This window comes from Equus caballus, chromosome 1 (genome assembly GCF_041296265.1).
Source record: "Equus caballus isolate H_3958 breed thoroughbred chromosome 1, TB-T2T, whole genome shotgun sequence".
NCBI lineage: Eukaryota > Metazoa > Chordata > Mammalia > Perissodactyla > Equidae > Equus > Equus caballus.
Window position 1 is genome coordinate 49,828,268 of NC_091684.1, and position 13,386 is coordinate 49,841,653.

At 40.2% G+C, this 13,386-nt stretch overlaps 1 protein-coding gene and 1 non-coding gene across 17 annotated transcripts in view; one reads left to right on the plus strand and one right to left on the minus strand.

Annotated features, from left to right (window-relative positions):
* Positions 1–13,386, minus strand: part of FAM13C (family with sequence similarity 13 member C) — a 118,972-nt gene that overhangs the window by 23,403 nt on the left and 82,183 nt on the right. For all 16 annotated transcript variants that reach the window (XM_070262818.1, XM_023643526.2, XM_070262843.1 and 13 more), the window contains one exon: positions 180–390. In XM_070262818.1, the coding sequence (XP_070118919.1) occupies positions 180–390 (211 nt within the window). The remainder of the gene's footprint in view (positions 1–179; positions 391–13,386) is intronic.
* LOC111769810 (U6 spliceosomal RNA) lies at positions 1,077–1,183 on the plus strand. Its single transcript, XR_002802620.1, has one exon. It is a non-coding gene; the product is annotated as a U6 spliceosomal RNA (small nuclear RNA).

Genomic DNA, 13,386 nt, shown 5'->3' on the forward strand with positions numbered 1-13,386 from the left:
AACTAGAAAGTCCACTGATTTTTGCCATTTCTTGTTCAGGCCTTCCAACTGTATTTGATAGGCATGTCTGCACTATTTCAGACACACATTTCACAGTAGTAATAAATGTAGTATTTGAAAAACTGTATGAAACATACAGTATTTGAAAAACTGATGATAACAAAACAAGGTTTTCTTACATCATAAACTGCTGAGTGCTGGGGGGAGAAGGGGCTGATTCAGGGTCTAAGTTGAATCTCTGACTTTGGCTGAAGATGGAGCATCGCGGTGACAGGAGCGGGTTGTCACCATCAGTGATGTGACAGAGCAGCCTGCTGGTCCCCACAGACTGGAGGTCTTCTGGTGTGCTGTCTGCTTCATTCTGCCCATCTTTGTGGACTGGCGCAGGATCTGAGGACACAAGATAAATCATCAAGACTCAGAAGTGACAGAGGGCTTGAGACTGTCATGTTCCTAAATAAAGATCATAAACATTCATTACAATGTCTTGCCTCTCTGTCATTTCTTCCTTCTGGGGATATGAAAGGCTTTCAAAATACTGTCATGTTTATTCTCACAGAACCTGGACAGAAAACATTACAAAGCCACTACCACCAAAAAAAGAAAAAAAAAGAAGGAAACAAATTATTTCAGTCTGAGTTATAGAGTCAGTGTAGCCCAAAACTATAAAAATCCTCTCTTTATTTCATTATTTGCATATCTTGGAGGGTGTATTACAAAATTTAGAGTGAAAAAAACACAATAAGTATGGAGCTGGAGCAAAAGATGATAGATTATGAGGAAGAAAAGGGATAACAGAATTGCCAGTGAAGGAAGAGAGAGGAGAAAACAAAAGAAGAAGAGAAGAGTCCCCAGATAGAAAATTATTCAGCAGTCATTAAAAATGATGGAGAACTCTGCTTATCAATATGGAATGACACTCAGAATATGCTAAATGAAAACCACGGATTTCATAACAAAACAGTAATGACTCCGTTTTACATAAAAGCCTACATCTATGTGTACAAATAAATGCACTAAAAAATCAAAGAAACTACATAGCAACTACAAGCATAGTAGAATTAAGAATGATTCTGGTGCTCGCTTCGGCAGCACATATACTAAAATTGGAACGATACAGAGAAGATTAGCATGGCCCCTGCGCAAGGATGACACGCAAATTCGTGAAGCGTTCCATATTTTTTAGGTGAAAGTTAACATATTGACAAGGAGATCTGATCGGTGGTTACCAGGGAAAAGGGGGGGTGGGGGGAGGGCACAAAGGGGGAAGTGGTGTACCCACAACATGACTAACAATAATGTACAACTGAAATCTCACAAGGTTGTAATCTATCATAACATTAATAATAAAAAAAAAAAGAATGATTCTGTTTTTTCTCCAAAACTTCACATAGCATTTTATTTTGGACAAAAACTAAAAAGAAAACCTGCTCTAAACCTTCTCCCCAGCTAGGTAGCTCTGTGTCTAAACCCTCAAATGATCACTCCCCTTTTAAATGAGCTTATTAGCTCCCCACTCCAGGGTCAGTCCAGAAGGTGGGCACCCCTGTGCTATGGAGGTGAGGGCAGGGAAGTGAGGAACATTAGGACACTGAGGGAGGGTGGCCAGGACAAGTGTGTCTCTATAGTGGGGCTCTGTACAGAGTTATTCAAGAAGCAGCCGAAACAAATTCCTTCTCAATTTTGCCCAGCAAACAAGTCAGGACAAAACAAGGCTTCCTCTTACTCCTACTACCCCAAAGAAAGGGGAAAACAAATATTTTCTGGGTGAATAAGCGGAATCTGAAAATACTGACAATCCCTTTTTCCAAAATAAACATTTATCACAATTTGGTACCGGATGAACCTTAATCAGATTTAGAATGGCTTGTGTTCTCTAGAGCTTGAAATGCAATTTGCTTTGTGTAATATCAAACGTCTGATTAGGTCCTTGTGTGTTTTCAGTTGGCTTCTCCCCTGCTGGGCTGTAGACTGGGAGGGTGGATAATACCTCCTATTGTGCCTTTGAAGCTCATTGACAGCAGTCCTGTCAGTGGCTGAGGCTGGTCAGAAATGAACGAGGTGAGGGCTGGGGAAGAGTTGGAGCCAGTGGAAGGCCAGTGTCCAGGCCCACAGGTAAGGTGTGCTAGTATGACAGACACAACTCATCACAGGTAACAGCCTTACTAAGAATAATTTACCCAGAAAACACTGCAGTTTGGCAGGAGTCCTAAGGAGTTACAGGAATAACAGTTACTAACCAATAAATCATAGCACATACTAACAATGATCTTTAAAACCCACCTGGAGGTGTATGGGTTCCTCACCAAATCCTTTTCTTAAGCCATGAGACTCTAAGAAGAAATGCATTTTATTCACGTTACCTCTTTCTGGTCAGTATCTTTGGGTAATAATGGTAAGAAAAGAATCTTTAGCAAGCACCAGGGACCAGTATATTTTTGTTGAAATGGGAAAGGTGTGAGGGCTTCAACCCTTCAGCCCAGCTGCAGCCTCAGGGTCAAAACTAACTTGAGTCTCCTGGTGCCAGTTTATAATCCCAAAACAGAAGTATCCAGGTTCCTAGCCATATGACTGTGAAGTGGAGGCGAGAAAGGAGCTCAGCTTCTGAAACCTGCAGAATCTTAAGATGTAACTTCATAGAATCACCAATCATTACGAACAGCTCTTTTTGCACTGCACTACAATAGTAAACCTCAGTTTATATGGCATCTGTTTTCTGTGGGCACTTGCATCATTTACCAGTGCTGCCTAATTAACATTCCAACTCCCCTTTCTCCCCAGTTCACCACTGAAGGAAGCAATGAGCCAGAAAGATCCCAACGCGATCAGTTGAAAAGCAAGAGAGTCAAAAACTGGTAATTAGGTAGCACCTCAGCTTTTTGTCTAAACTCACCATTAGAGTTGAGAAGTGGCTTAATTAAATCAGCTGGCGCATTTATATGTGTGCATTTGTGTAGACAGAATTATTGAGCTCTTTACTCAGAAGAGGCCAACATAGATTCAGAACTAGCCATCATTGCTGCCATCCTGGGAACAGAGCCCAGGCCACCGCTTACAGACCCTGCTCTCCGACAGGGAGAAGCTTATGGCAATATTAAACTCAGGTGGCTTCTGACAGTTCCCTGGAGGTACACTACTTCTTCTTCTAGAGGAAGGGGTAGCCTGCCAGGGCCCATAGTGTGATGCAGTATGGTTTAGAGGAAGGGGTCTGGGAGCCAGGAATCTTGGCGTGCTAATACTTTCGTGTGCATCTCCAGCAAGTTCCCCGACTTCTCTCAGTGTCTTTGTTTGGCCCATCTCACAGGGCTGTGATAGCAAAGTAAAAAGAGATCTGCTATAGAGCACTGTGCATATAGTTAACAGGTCTGTAGTATACACTTAAAAAGTTGTGAAGAGTGTAGATCTCATGTTAAATGTTCTTACCACATTCAAAAAACACTGTTTTTCCTTCTTTGTATTTTCTAAAATTTCTGTAACGAATATGTCTTAATTTTATAGGAATGAAAAAAACAATAAAATATAAAAATTTGAAAAAGAAAAAAGCACTCTGAAAAGGGAAGTGAGAAACAAGCCAAGGGGCAGCACAATAGAGAACAGAGACTGTGCGGCTGGATCCCAGGTCTGCCACCGTTAAGAGGTACTTCAGAAATAACGAACCTTTTTAAACCTTTCTTCACCTGTAAAATGGGGAGAATAATGGTGCCTGCCTCAAAAGACTAAGTGAGGATGAAATGAAACAAAACTGTATCTTCTAAAAAATTTTTGCCATATCCACATAAACCTATTTTTTTAACTCTCTCTATATATGTAGTAAAAAAGGACATATTTTATACATATAAATTTACATATTTACCATGTATTTTAGATAGACAAATTTCAACTTACAGTTTTTAAAAATTTCAGCTTCATCCTAGACCATGATGGCCAAGAAATCATGAATTTGATGTGCTAGCTACATTTTTTTTACTAATACATATTAATATAAATTCCTATTAAAACTAACAATGTTTACCCATGCATCCTTTGTGTAGCATATTTGGTGAAACATTAAGATAAGGCATAGAAACTGCTAAACACGGTAACCATGAGAACCATCATTTTAATTACTATCAGCAAAATAAGGTAGTTGAATGTTATCTTCTCTTATTGAACGCCAACTACACTAGGAGTCCCTATGGGGTTAATATGGGAAATGAGAACCAATATATTCTTCAACATATTGTCCCTCCTACTAGTTCTTATTTATAAATAAGAATAATAATCATATCCGATATTTATGGAGTGACTCACTATGTCCTCAAACTTGTAAGAGTTTTTGCATGTAGTTAATCTTCATAACAACCACGTAAGGCTGGTAGTTATATGATCTCCATTTTAAATTCAGCAGGGATGGTGGTATAAACTATGTTAACTCCATTCAGGAAGGGTTTGACCAGCGCCCAAGGGAGAATATTCCATATCTCTGACTCTGGCTGCCCACGCACTGAGCAGTAGGGAACACAGAGAAGAAAAAGAATTATCGTCAGTGTGTGAAGGCCAAGAGACCACTTCCGGTGCAACCTCAGGCAGAGGCGGTGGCTGTATGACAGCTGTAAATGAGTCAGTCCAATTTGAAAATATATCTTTCTAAAGTGAATTTTTAAAGCAATTCAAAATTTAAATAAATCTCGATCTGCAACCACTGAGATGGACTGCTGAGATCTGAGTAATAAGTTAGCCATTGTCTTGTGGATTTGTTAATTTGCACTCTAAGGTTTGCCCATCATGGTGAGCTCATAGGTAGCATTCAGGTACATTCCAAATACCAAAACGTCAGCCTTTGTTGGTTTTAAAAGTTAAATCAGCCAAAAACATGTCCATGATTTCAATGAGCTTCAAGCATCAGAGTTCTCGGCCAGCTTCACAAAAGCGGGCCACCAAAACGAAAACAAAAAACAACCCATAAACATCTAATGGATACACAATGGGTTCCTTGCATATCCGTTCGGCTTTAAGTATGTTGAACTTGAGCACCTGAAGGCGCTAAAGCATTAGCTATGGGATCACAAGGGAGTGAACATGGTAAGCTTGAAGTTATCCTAATAACTAAGCCTGAGAAACAGATGAGCTTGCTTGCTCAGAGACTGCTGAGAAGGGAGAAGCAGTATCTCCAAGGTTAGGATGGGCAGAGTAGGAATGAGAACAGATGAAGAGGGATTCCAGGTTGGGAAGGCGGACCAAGTTACCAAGTGGGGTGAGGTTGCACTCCAGGCAGGTTTCTGTATGGCATCTTCTATGGACCGCCACCAAAAACATCAGGGAGCTTCAGGGGTGGGAAATTTGCACCGTAAAATCAGGGCTCGGCTTTATGACAGGCACCCTGCAGATCCCAAGAGGTAGTTTCCCATCATGGACAAAATCATGAGCTATAGGTCCAGAAACACCTGAATTCAAGTCCCACTTTTGTCATGTATGACTTGGGACATATTATTCAATTTTTTAAAATCTCAGTTTTCCCATCTGTTTAATAGGAATCCATTCATTCCACAAATGTTTAGCGACCATCTACTGCATGTCAAGCCCTGTTTCAGGTGAGAATGACAACAGTATCTACCTCATAAATTCTTGGGAGAATTAAAAAAAGATGAGGAATCTCGAGTTCTTAGGACGGTGCATGGGAGAGGAGGCATAATAATCCATCAATAAATGTTAGTTGCTGTTTTCTATTGATGGTGGCATCTTTTACCTAGTTAGGGAAATTTGGAGGGAAGCCAGCTGGGGGAGGGGAAGATGAGTTCAGTTCTGGATGCGTTAAGAGGCACTTTCAGTCCCCAGGTGGAGGTGCCCAGTAGCCCTGGACATGCGCAGGTATGGAGCTCAGGAGACAGAGACTATCTGGGCTTGACCTTAGCATGCACATCCCCAAGCTCCCCTTCCGTAATGGGGGCAGTGCCGTGAGCCTCATTTTCATTTTGAAGGAGCCAATGTACTGATTTCAATGAAAATGAACGGCCAATAGTTTAGAGCCCTGGGTTAGCTGAGCAATGAGAAACTCCAAAATCCTTCCTGAAAACCAGACAACGACATGGATCAAGAAATCTCAGCTCAGATCTAAACTTATTCCTTGCCTCTGCATTTTTGGTTACAATCTTCTCATTAAATTTCCATTGGTAAATACAGGTCCAGGTTTTAGGTTTTTGAGCAGTTCTTAAAATAAATGTAACCCCATCACTCCTATTCCCTAGGGAATTATAGGACAATTTTGGAATATTTTTTTCTTGAGTCACTACTATTATACCTAACATATTCAACACTGTTTATCAAGTAAACATACATTTAAATGGCAGAAATACATAAATACATAAATCTTCAGGGTATATTGTCACTGATCATTTTAAAAGTTAAATAATAATTTATACACACTTTCAGAAAAGGCTTTTAAAGTTCAGTTTTAGTATTTTCACTGTCTCAATAGTAAGGAGTAAATGACTTCCAGTTTAAAAAAGGTAAAATCAACAAAGGCCCAACAACAACAACAACAAATCACATTGTCATTTGGCTAACGCGTTGTTTACAATATCATTTTGGGAGCTGTAAACAGTTTGAACTCACCTAAATTTTCAGTATTATAATGATATTCAATAAACATTAGTGTCTAGATGAAATTCAATAAATATCATAAATATGCCTTAATTTCACACCATAACTAGCTTAGCAAAAGAAAGTCCCAAAGGAAAAGACAGGAGGCAGTAAAGACGACTAGATTGAATGGAGACAGAGGAAGACAAAGTGGCAAGGTACTGGGTGAGAAAGAGAAGCAGCCAGAAAGCTGTGGGAGAAGAAAAAGAAGAAAAACAAAAAGACGTCAGGGTGGTGGGCGTGGGTGAAAGGGCAGGCGAGGCAGAGTGACAAAGGTGAGTTTGCTCAGAGGAAATGTGCAATGAAAGCAAACTTCTAGCCCATGGAAGACTGGAGTCTTCAGACATTAGTGACTTCTACTCTAAATCAGAACTGAACTGTGGGCTCCGGTAACGTGACCCACGCTGAGGACAGGTGTCAGATCTCCAGACCTTTGTTGTATTAGGAAGGGGAAGAAATCCATTCGTTGCATTGTTTTGTAGCAAAATACCTCATGTAGGGAGAATTCATGCTTTTGGAGGCACTTTCTACACAGCACCAAACCAAATGCCCAATTTGGGGAGGAAAGAAGAAACAATCTTCTAGACAAATCTACCAGCTTACCAGATGAATCTTTTCACTTTTCTTTTGATTATTCAAGACTTATTCCTTTGCCTATATGCACACTGTCAAAGGATAGTTGAGAAATAACCAAGGGAAATGAACAATGAAAAATAATCTTTGAAACCACGTTTTTGCTTCTCTGTGTCACAAAAGTGGAGCCAAATGCTCAGATTACAGAGCTCTGCCTGAGCCATGGGGTGGGGGATCATCCATGATAGTATCCAAGATTCAGAAGCACCCTCTTGGGATAAAGAGGAAGCTGGGGGCTGTGACATTGATCATTGTCAGCCTAACTGACTCCCCAGGTCTTCTAGTTTATTCCTGCACAACTGATCATCTCAGTAGTACAGCTGATAAAAATCTGCGATTAAGATAACAAGAGCCATTTTCAGAAGAGTTTTCATTTACGAGTAGATGAGCTTTCTGAAGCAGAAGGAAAACAATATACAAAGCAAACAGGAAGACTACTGAAGGAAATTCCAACCTTCAATGGGGGTTCTCTTCACTATGCTCATCCAACGTCAGTTAGGAAACATTAGTCAAAGAAGTTGGACCCGCACCTCCACAGAGAGCCAGAGAAAAGTATGATTCTCAGGGAACTGGAAGAGAAAAAGGTTGCCCACCCCAGGCCTGGGGGGTGTCCTAGAGCAGTGTCAGACACCAAGCATCCAGGCATGCTGGTCACTTCCAGACTGTGCTCTTCATAATCACGGAAGAACGAATAAGCAGAAAGAAAGGTTTTAAAATGACTGTCTTATATAGGAAAACATGTGCAGGCGAAAAGGAGTATATGAGAACTGTCTGCTCAATTTTCCACAAACCTCAAACTGTTCTTGAAAATAAGGTCTATTAACTAAAGAAAATATCATGACTATAAGCCTACTGGTTAAAAGCTGGGGCTCTGGAGTCAGTGCCCCGGGCTTAGTCTGAGATGCCACTTGCTCGCAGTTGTTACGTCCTTGGCCAGGCAAGCCTCATTTATAAAAAGTTGTAGCGAGAATAAATGAGACAAAGCATGTTACCACACTCCTTGGCCAGACTTAAAAACAGAATTAAAAAAATTTTAATAATCACCTGGCAGTTTAGGCTACAGGACTTATTTTTTCCTTCCCTATAAAGCAATTATAGAAACAGCCTTGGAGAATTATACTATCATCTATGAATTTTGAAGTCATTTTTAAAAATACTTTATTTGGAAAGCAAGTGGTTAACGTGAAGCTCCCTCTTTCAGAGACTATGAAAATAGTTAAAAAAGCATCAGAGAAAAATTATTAACGGTAAAGATCTTTTCCAGCCAAGTTATGTCACAGGTTTAGCACAGGATAGATTTTATGGTAACAAATGTAGTTTCAGCTTCAATAGGAGGTAATTATTCAAGCATCAGCTCTACAGATTATTGCCGTTATAAGTACCTCTGGCTTAAGGGAACTAGTGTGGTGTCAATAATATGCAAGACTGTAGAGTGGACATAGGGAATGAACAGTAGCAAATGATACTTCCACACTTTGAAAGTAGTTAGAAACTATAATAGATATTTAAAGACAAATGTAAGCAATATTAGCTGGAGGAAAGGCAACATAAGCTCTGAATATGGCAAGTATGCCCAGCTTTTGAAATAACGATAGGTGACATTGATTGAGCATTTACCGCAGGGGATGGTGCTAACAGCCTCATATGTATTATGCTACATCATTCTCACAAAAGTCCTAAGAAGTAGATACTAGCCTTTTTCCCATCTTAAAGAAAAGGAAACTGAGGCATGGAGAGATCAGGTATCTGTCCAAGATCACCCAACTAGCACATCTTATTCTGAACAAGGCAGAGCCAACGAAAATAATTTATTTGGGCTTTCAGGAAGTCTGTGGGATGGTCTTCATACCAAAAGTTCTTTAAAAAAAAAACCAAACAATGATTGGGCTAAATGTTCTGCAATGGATACAAAATCCACTTAACAACATGCAGCAAAGAACAGAGTTGAATTAGTATCTTTACAACAGACATACACGTCATTACTAATCCTCGCAAACGGCTCCTGGATTAATCTTGTTTTACATTTCAGAAATGAATAGAAGAGGAAGTAGAGTGTTGAATTGGAGTTTACAGATGATATTTTTCAGAAAGCAAAACGCTAAGCAACCACAGAAGTTCACAAACCATGAGGAAGCTGAACAGCAGCAGACGACCTTCACTGTGGGCCAGCGGGCAAGGCAGCTGAAGAAAACGAACGCATCTACTCTTAAATAACAAGCACTAAAGCATTAGTTTGACAGGGAATGGGAATTTTGGAGGTTTTATGGAATACTCTGATATGACAAAAAGGCCAAGAAAATAGCATGCATCTCTAGGAAGAGTTTGGGAAACAATCCAACAAGCATACTTATTTTGTAATTATTTTATAAAGCACCCCATGCCCATTTTTTAAGTTGTTATTTTTATTGAGATCATTGTAGTTTCACTTATAGTTGTAAGAAATAAAAGAAGGATCCCACGTATACTTTGTCTAATTGCCCCCAATGGTATCATTTTGCAAAAGTATAGTGCCTGTGTCCATATTTACAAAGAAAATTCTACTATTTCACTCCATCTGGAATACACTATGCAGGTGAGGTAAATACCCTTCAAGAAAGGCACAGGGGCCTAGAGATGGTTTAGATCAAAGGAGCTGAACTGTAGGAACAGAGGGGCTGCAACAGGTCAATCAACTACAAATCTAGGTCTCTTCTGACAAAACAAACTCATGGATAAAAAATATGATTTTCGGGGGCCGGTTCTGTGGCCGAGTGGTTAAGTTCACGCGCTCCACTGCGGCGGCCCAGGGTTCGGATCCTGGGCGCGGACGTGGCACTGCTCGTCAGGCCACGTTGAGGCGGTGTCCCACATCCCACAACTAGAAGGACCTGAAACTAAGATATACAACTGTGTACAGGGGGGGTTTGGGGAGATAAAGCAGAAAAAAAAAAAGATTGGCAACAGTTGTTAGCCCAGGTGCCAATCTTTAAAAAAAAATTTTTTTTTAATGATTTTCAAAACAAATTAGTTATGTAGAGTGTATATAGGCTATCCATGGGCTTACTTTCGAATTTTAGAATATTCGAACTATGTGGACTTAACATTTAGACAGGATGGCAAATAACAGAGTGCGAAGCACTTAGACTATGGAGTCTGACTGGGGGAATGCCTCCACTCCTCCCCCCAACTCTGTAGCTGTGGGACCTTCAGCAAGTTTCATTAACTCTCCAAGTTTATTTCCTCATCTTTCATCTGGGAATAATAATGGCACCTACCTCAGGGTTGTTGTGAAGATAAAATGAGAAAACCTATGTAACAACGCCTGCGCAAATGAAGAGGTCACTAACTAATGTTGATGATATTCATTTAAAGATCTTTAAAGCAGGGTTTCTAAAACCCTGGCACAATTGACATTTTGGACCAGATAACAATCATATAACAATTTGTTGGGGCAGTGTGTGCATGTGTATGTGTGTTTGGGGGGGTGAAGGGGGTCTTGTGCATTGTAGGATGTCCAGCAGCAGCCCTGGCCTCTACTCACTAGATGCCAGTAGCACTCACCCTCTAGCTGTAACACCAAAAATGTTTCCAGATCCTGCTAAGTGCCCTTAAAGAGACAAAAAAATTAACTCTGGTTGAAAACCACTGCTTTAAAAGGACTGATTTAAGACATTTTAATTTTGCACTTTAGGGTGGGGAGCCCAGACACCTGTACGTTTAATAAGCACTCCCAAGTAACTGGGAACTTCTGGTCAGGTGGACAGTGTCTTGACATATGAGAGGGAAGGTCAGGTTCTCATACAATACATTAGTGTTTTCTAATAATCAACATCAGCAACTAAACTCTTACCCAAACGGAAAGTTCAATTTGAAAATCAAGATTTTAGGATAAAAGAATTAATTAGGTAGTGCTTTGGAACTATTATTTTTAGTAAGAAGTCTTCAGTTATCTCTGGCGACAGTTTTTGCTAAAACTCTATACCATCAATCACCTGTGGTCAGATAGGATAGGGGTTACTATGCTTAGTCATGTGGAACATCAAATAGTCCTTGTGCACACTGTGAAATGACAAGCAGTTGAAACAACAATCATCATTCCATTTTCCTTTCACCATCACCAGAAAAGATGCTTACAAATGCCACAGAGGAAACATTCACTTCAGCTTTAAGAGGCTACTGATTCAGTTAGAGAGATTTTGAGCCTAAGTACGTCTCACGTTATGTGGTTTGCCTACAGGTAGGGTGACCAGCCATCCTGGATTGTCTGGGACTGAGCATTTCCCAGCATGTGGGACTTTTAGTGTTCAAACTGGGACAGTTACCCCATGCACAGTCCCAAAGCCGCCTTGTAGCTGGTTCCCTCTCCATCACTTTTCTCTAAGGGCCTCGACATCCCCCAGATCTGTCCATGTCCCCATCCCACTCATCTCTAGCCTGCAGACTTGGGTGCTTGAGCACCTTTCTCCTGAAGTAAATGGACTGAGTGGACGGGTCACAGACTTTGAGTTATAAGTCCATGTGGTCTGTGAGCCTCTTCCCTTTGATGAAATTGCGGTGAAGCAGAGTCAAGGAGAACCTGATGTTTTCTCTCCTAATTCAAGACCCTGACCACTGAAATAATGGCTCCTGTACTTAGAAGTGTTTATGAAATACAAAGATTCCAGGACTTCCACCCCAGACTGACTAGAGATGAGGACTCAGAATCCTCATGTTTGAAAAGCTTCCTGGTAATTATAATGTGCAAGAAGGTTCAGGAACACTATCCAGAACACAGTGCCCCTCGAGGGGTGCCATGAAATATGTTCTTGCTGCAAGTGCAGTATATAACTGGATTTTTAGAATAAGGGAGCATTTCAGGTATTTCACTAGATGGGACTGATCTTTGAAACCCATAAACTCAAGTTAAAACGTAGTGTTTTGATCTCAAGAAGGAGAGACTACAATACTTTGCTTAGACCGTCATTGCAGATGCCCACTGCGAAGTTAAACAACTGAAGCCATGCCCTAATCAAGCCTAAAGTTTGAAACCTATTTAAATAACACCAATTTATATTTATGAATGTTTGCTTTTAATGGGTAACTGGTAGCATATCATATCCAGATATTCCTGTAAAAATCACTTGTTGGGTTTTGTTTTTGTTATACCAATTATTGACATCAACAATTACTAACTGAATATTTGTATACATGTAAGGCCCAGGGCTAGATGCTAGACTTCAAAAAAGAGGAAAAATTTTTAAGTTGCTATAATCTTCTATAGACTTATGACCATCTGTGCTAATCCTAGGCAATCACACTCTTATCAGGAATTTACACACAAAAAACTACAGTTTCAAGGTGTTCAAAGATCATTCTACAATTCCATTCAGAGGCCCTGTATTAAGAACTGCTGATTTAATACGAGCATAAATTTCTTCCTTCTAAGTGACACACGGATTAGAAAATGTATGGCCTTCCTATAAGAGTGTATCTTGGAAGCCAATCAAACCAAACCACCCCATAACTTAAATTGTGAAGGCCTCTTCCAAATGCTTGTCAGTTTAGCAATATCCCTGCCAAATGAAGACTCCTTAGGTCCCTGAAACCATCTAGTGGGTGGATTCTAGATTGTGCCAATGGGTTTTATTGGAAAATTAGAAAGAAATATGTGTCAAATAAAGCATTACAAGGTCCAATATAGGGGCTGGGACTTCTTCACTTTCCCCATAATAACTCCTATGCAGTCATTTTAGCTAAATGAGGCTCCTTATTCATAAGCTCTGCAAAGGCAAAAAACATCAGGATGGTTTTACCTTTGCAAACTTGAAAGAGCTGTTCTTGCCTAATACATACACACGTGTACCCACAGAGTGAAAACCTCTCTTTTTCGTAAACTGTCTGACAGACTCTGGAACATCTCAGATTCACTTACATTTTGGAAAATCCAGCGTCTAACCCACAAGTGTCCTTTGCCCATTTCTGCCATTTCACACTGAACATGGAATGTATTGATGGTTCCTTTGTGGGGGCAATCCATACATAAACAAGGTATTTCTATTTTACAAGGAGTGTTAATAAGCTTGTTCAAAATCCTGTCCATCTAGAATGAGAAACTATGAAACTATTATTGACCTTTGGAGAAAATAAGACACACACACACACACACACACACACATA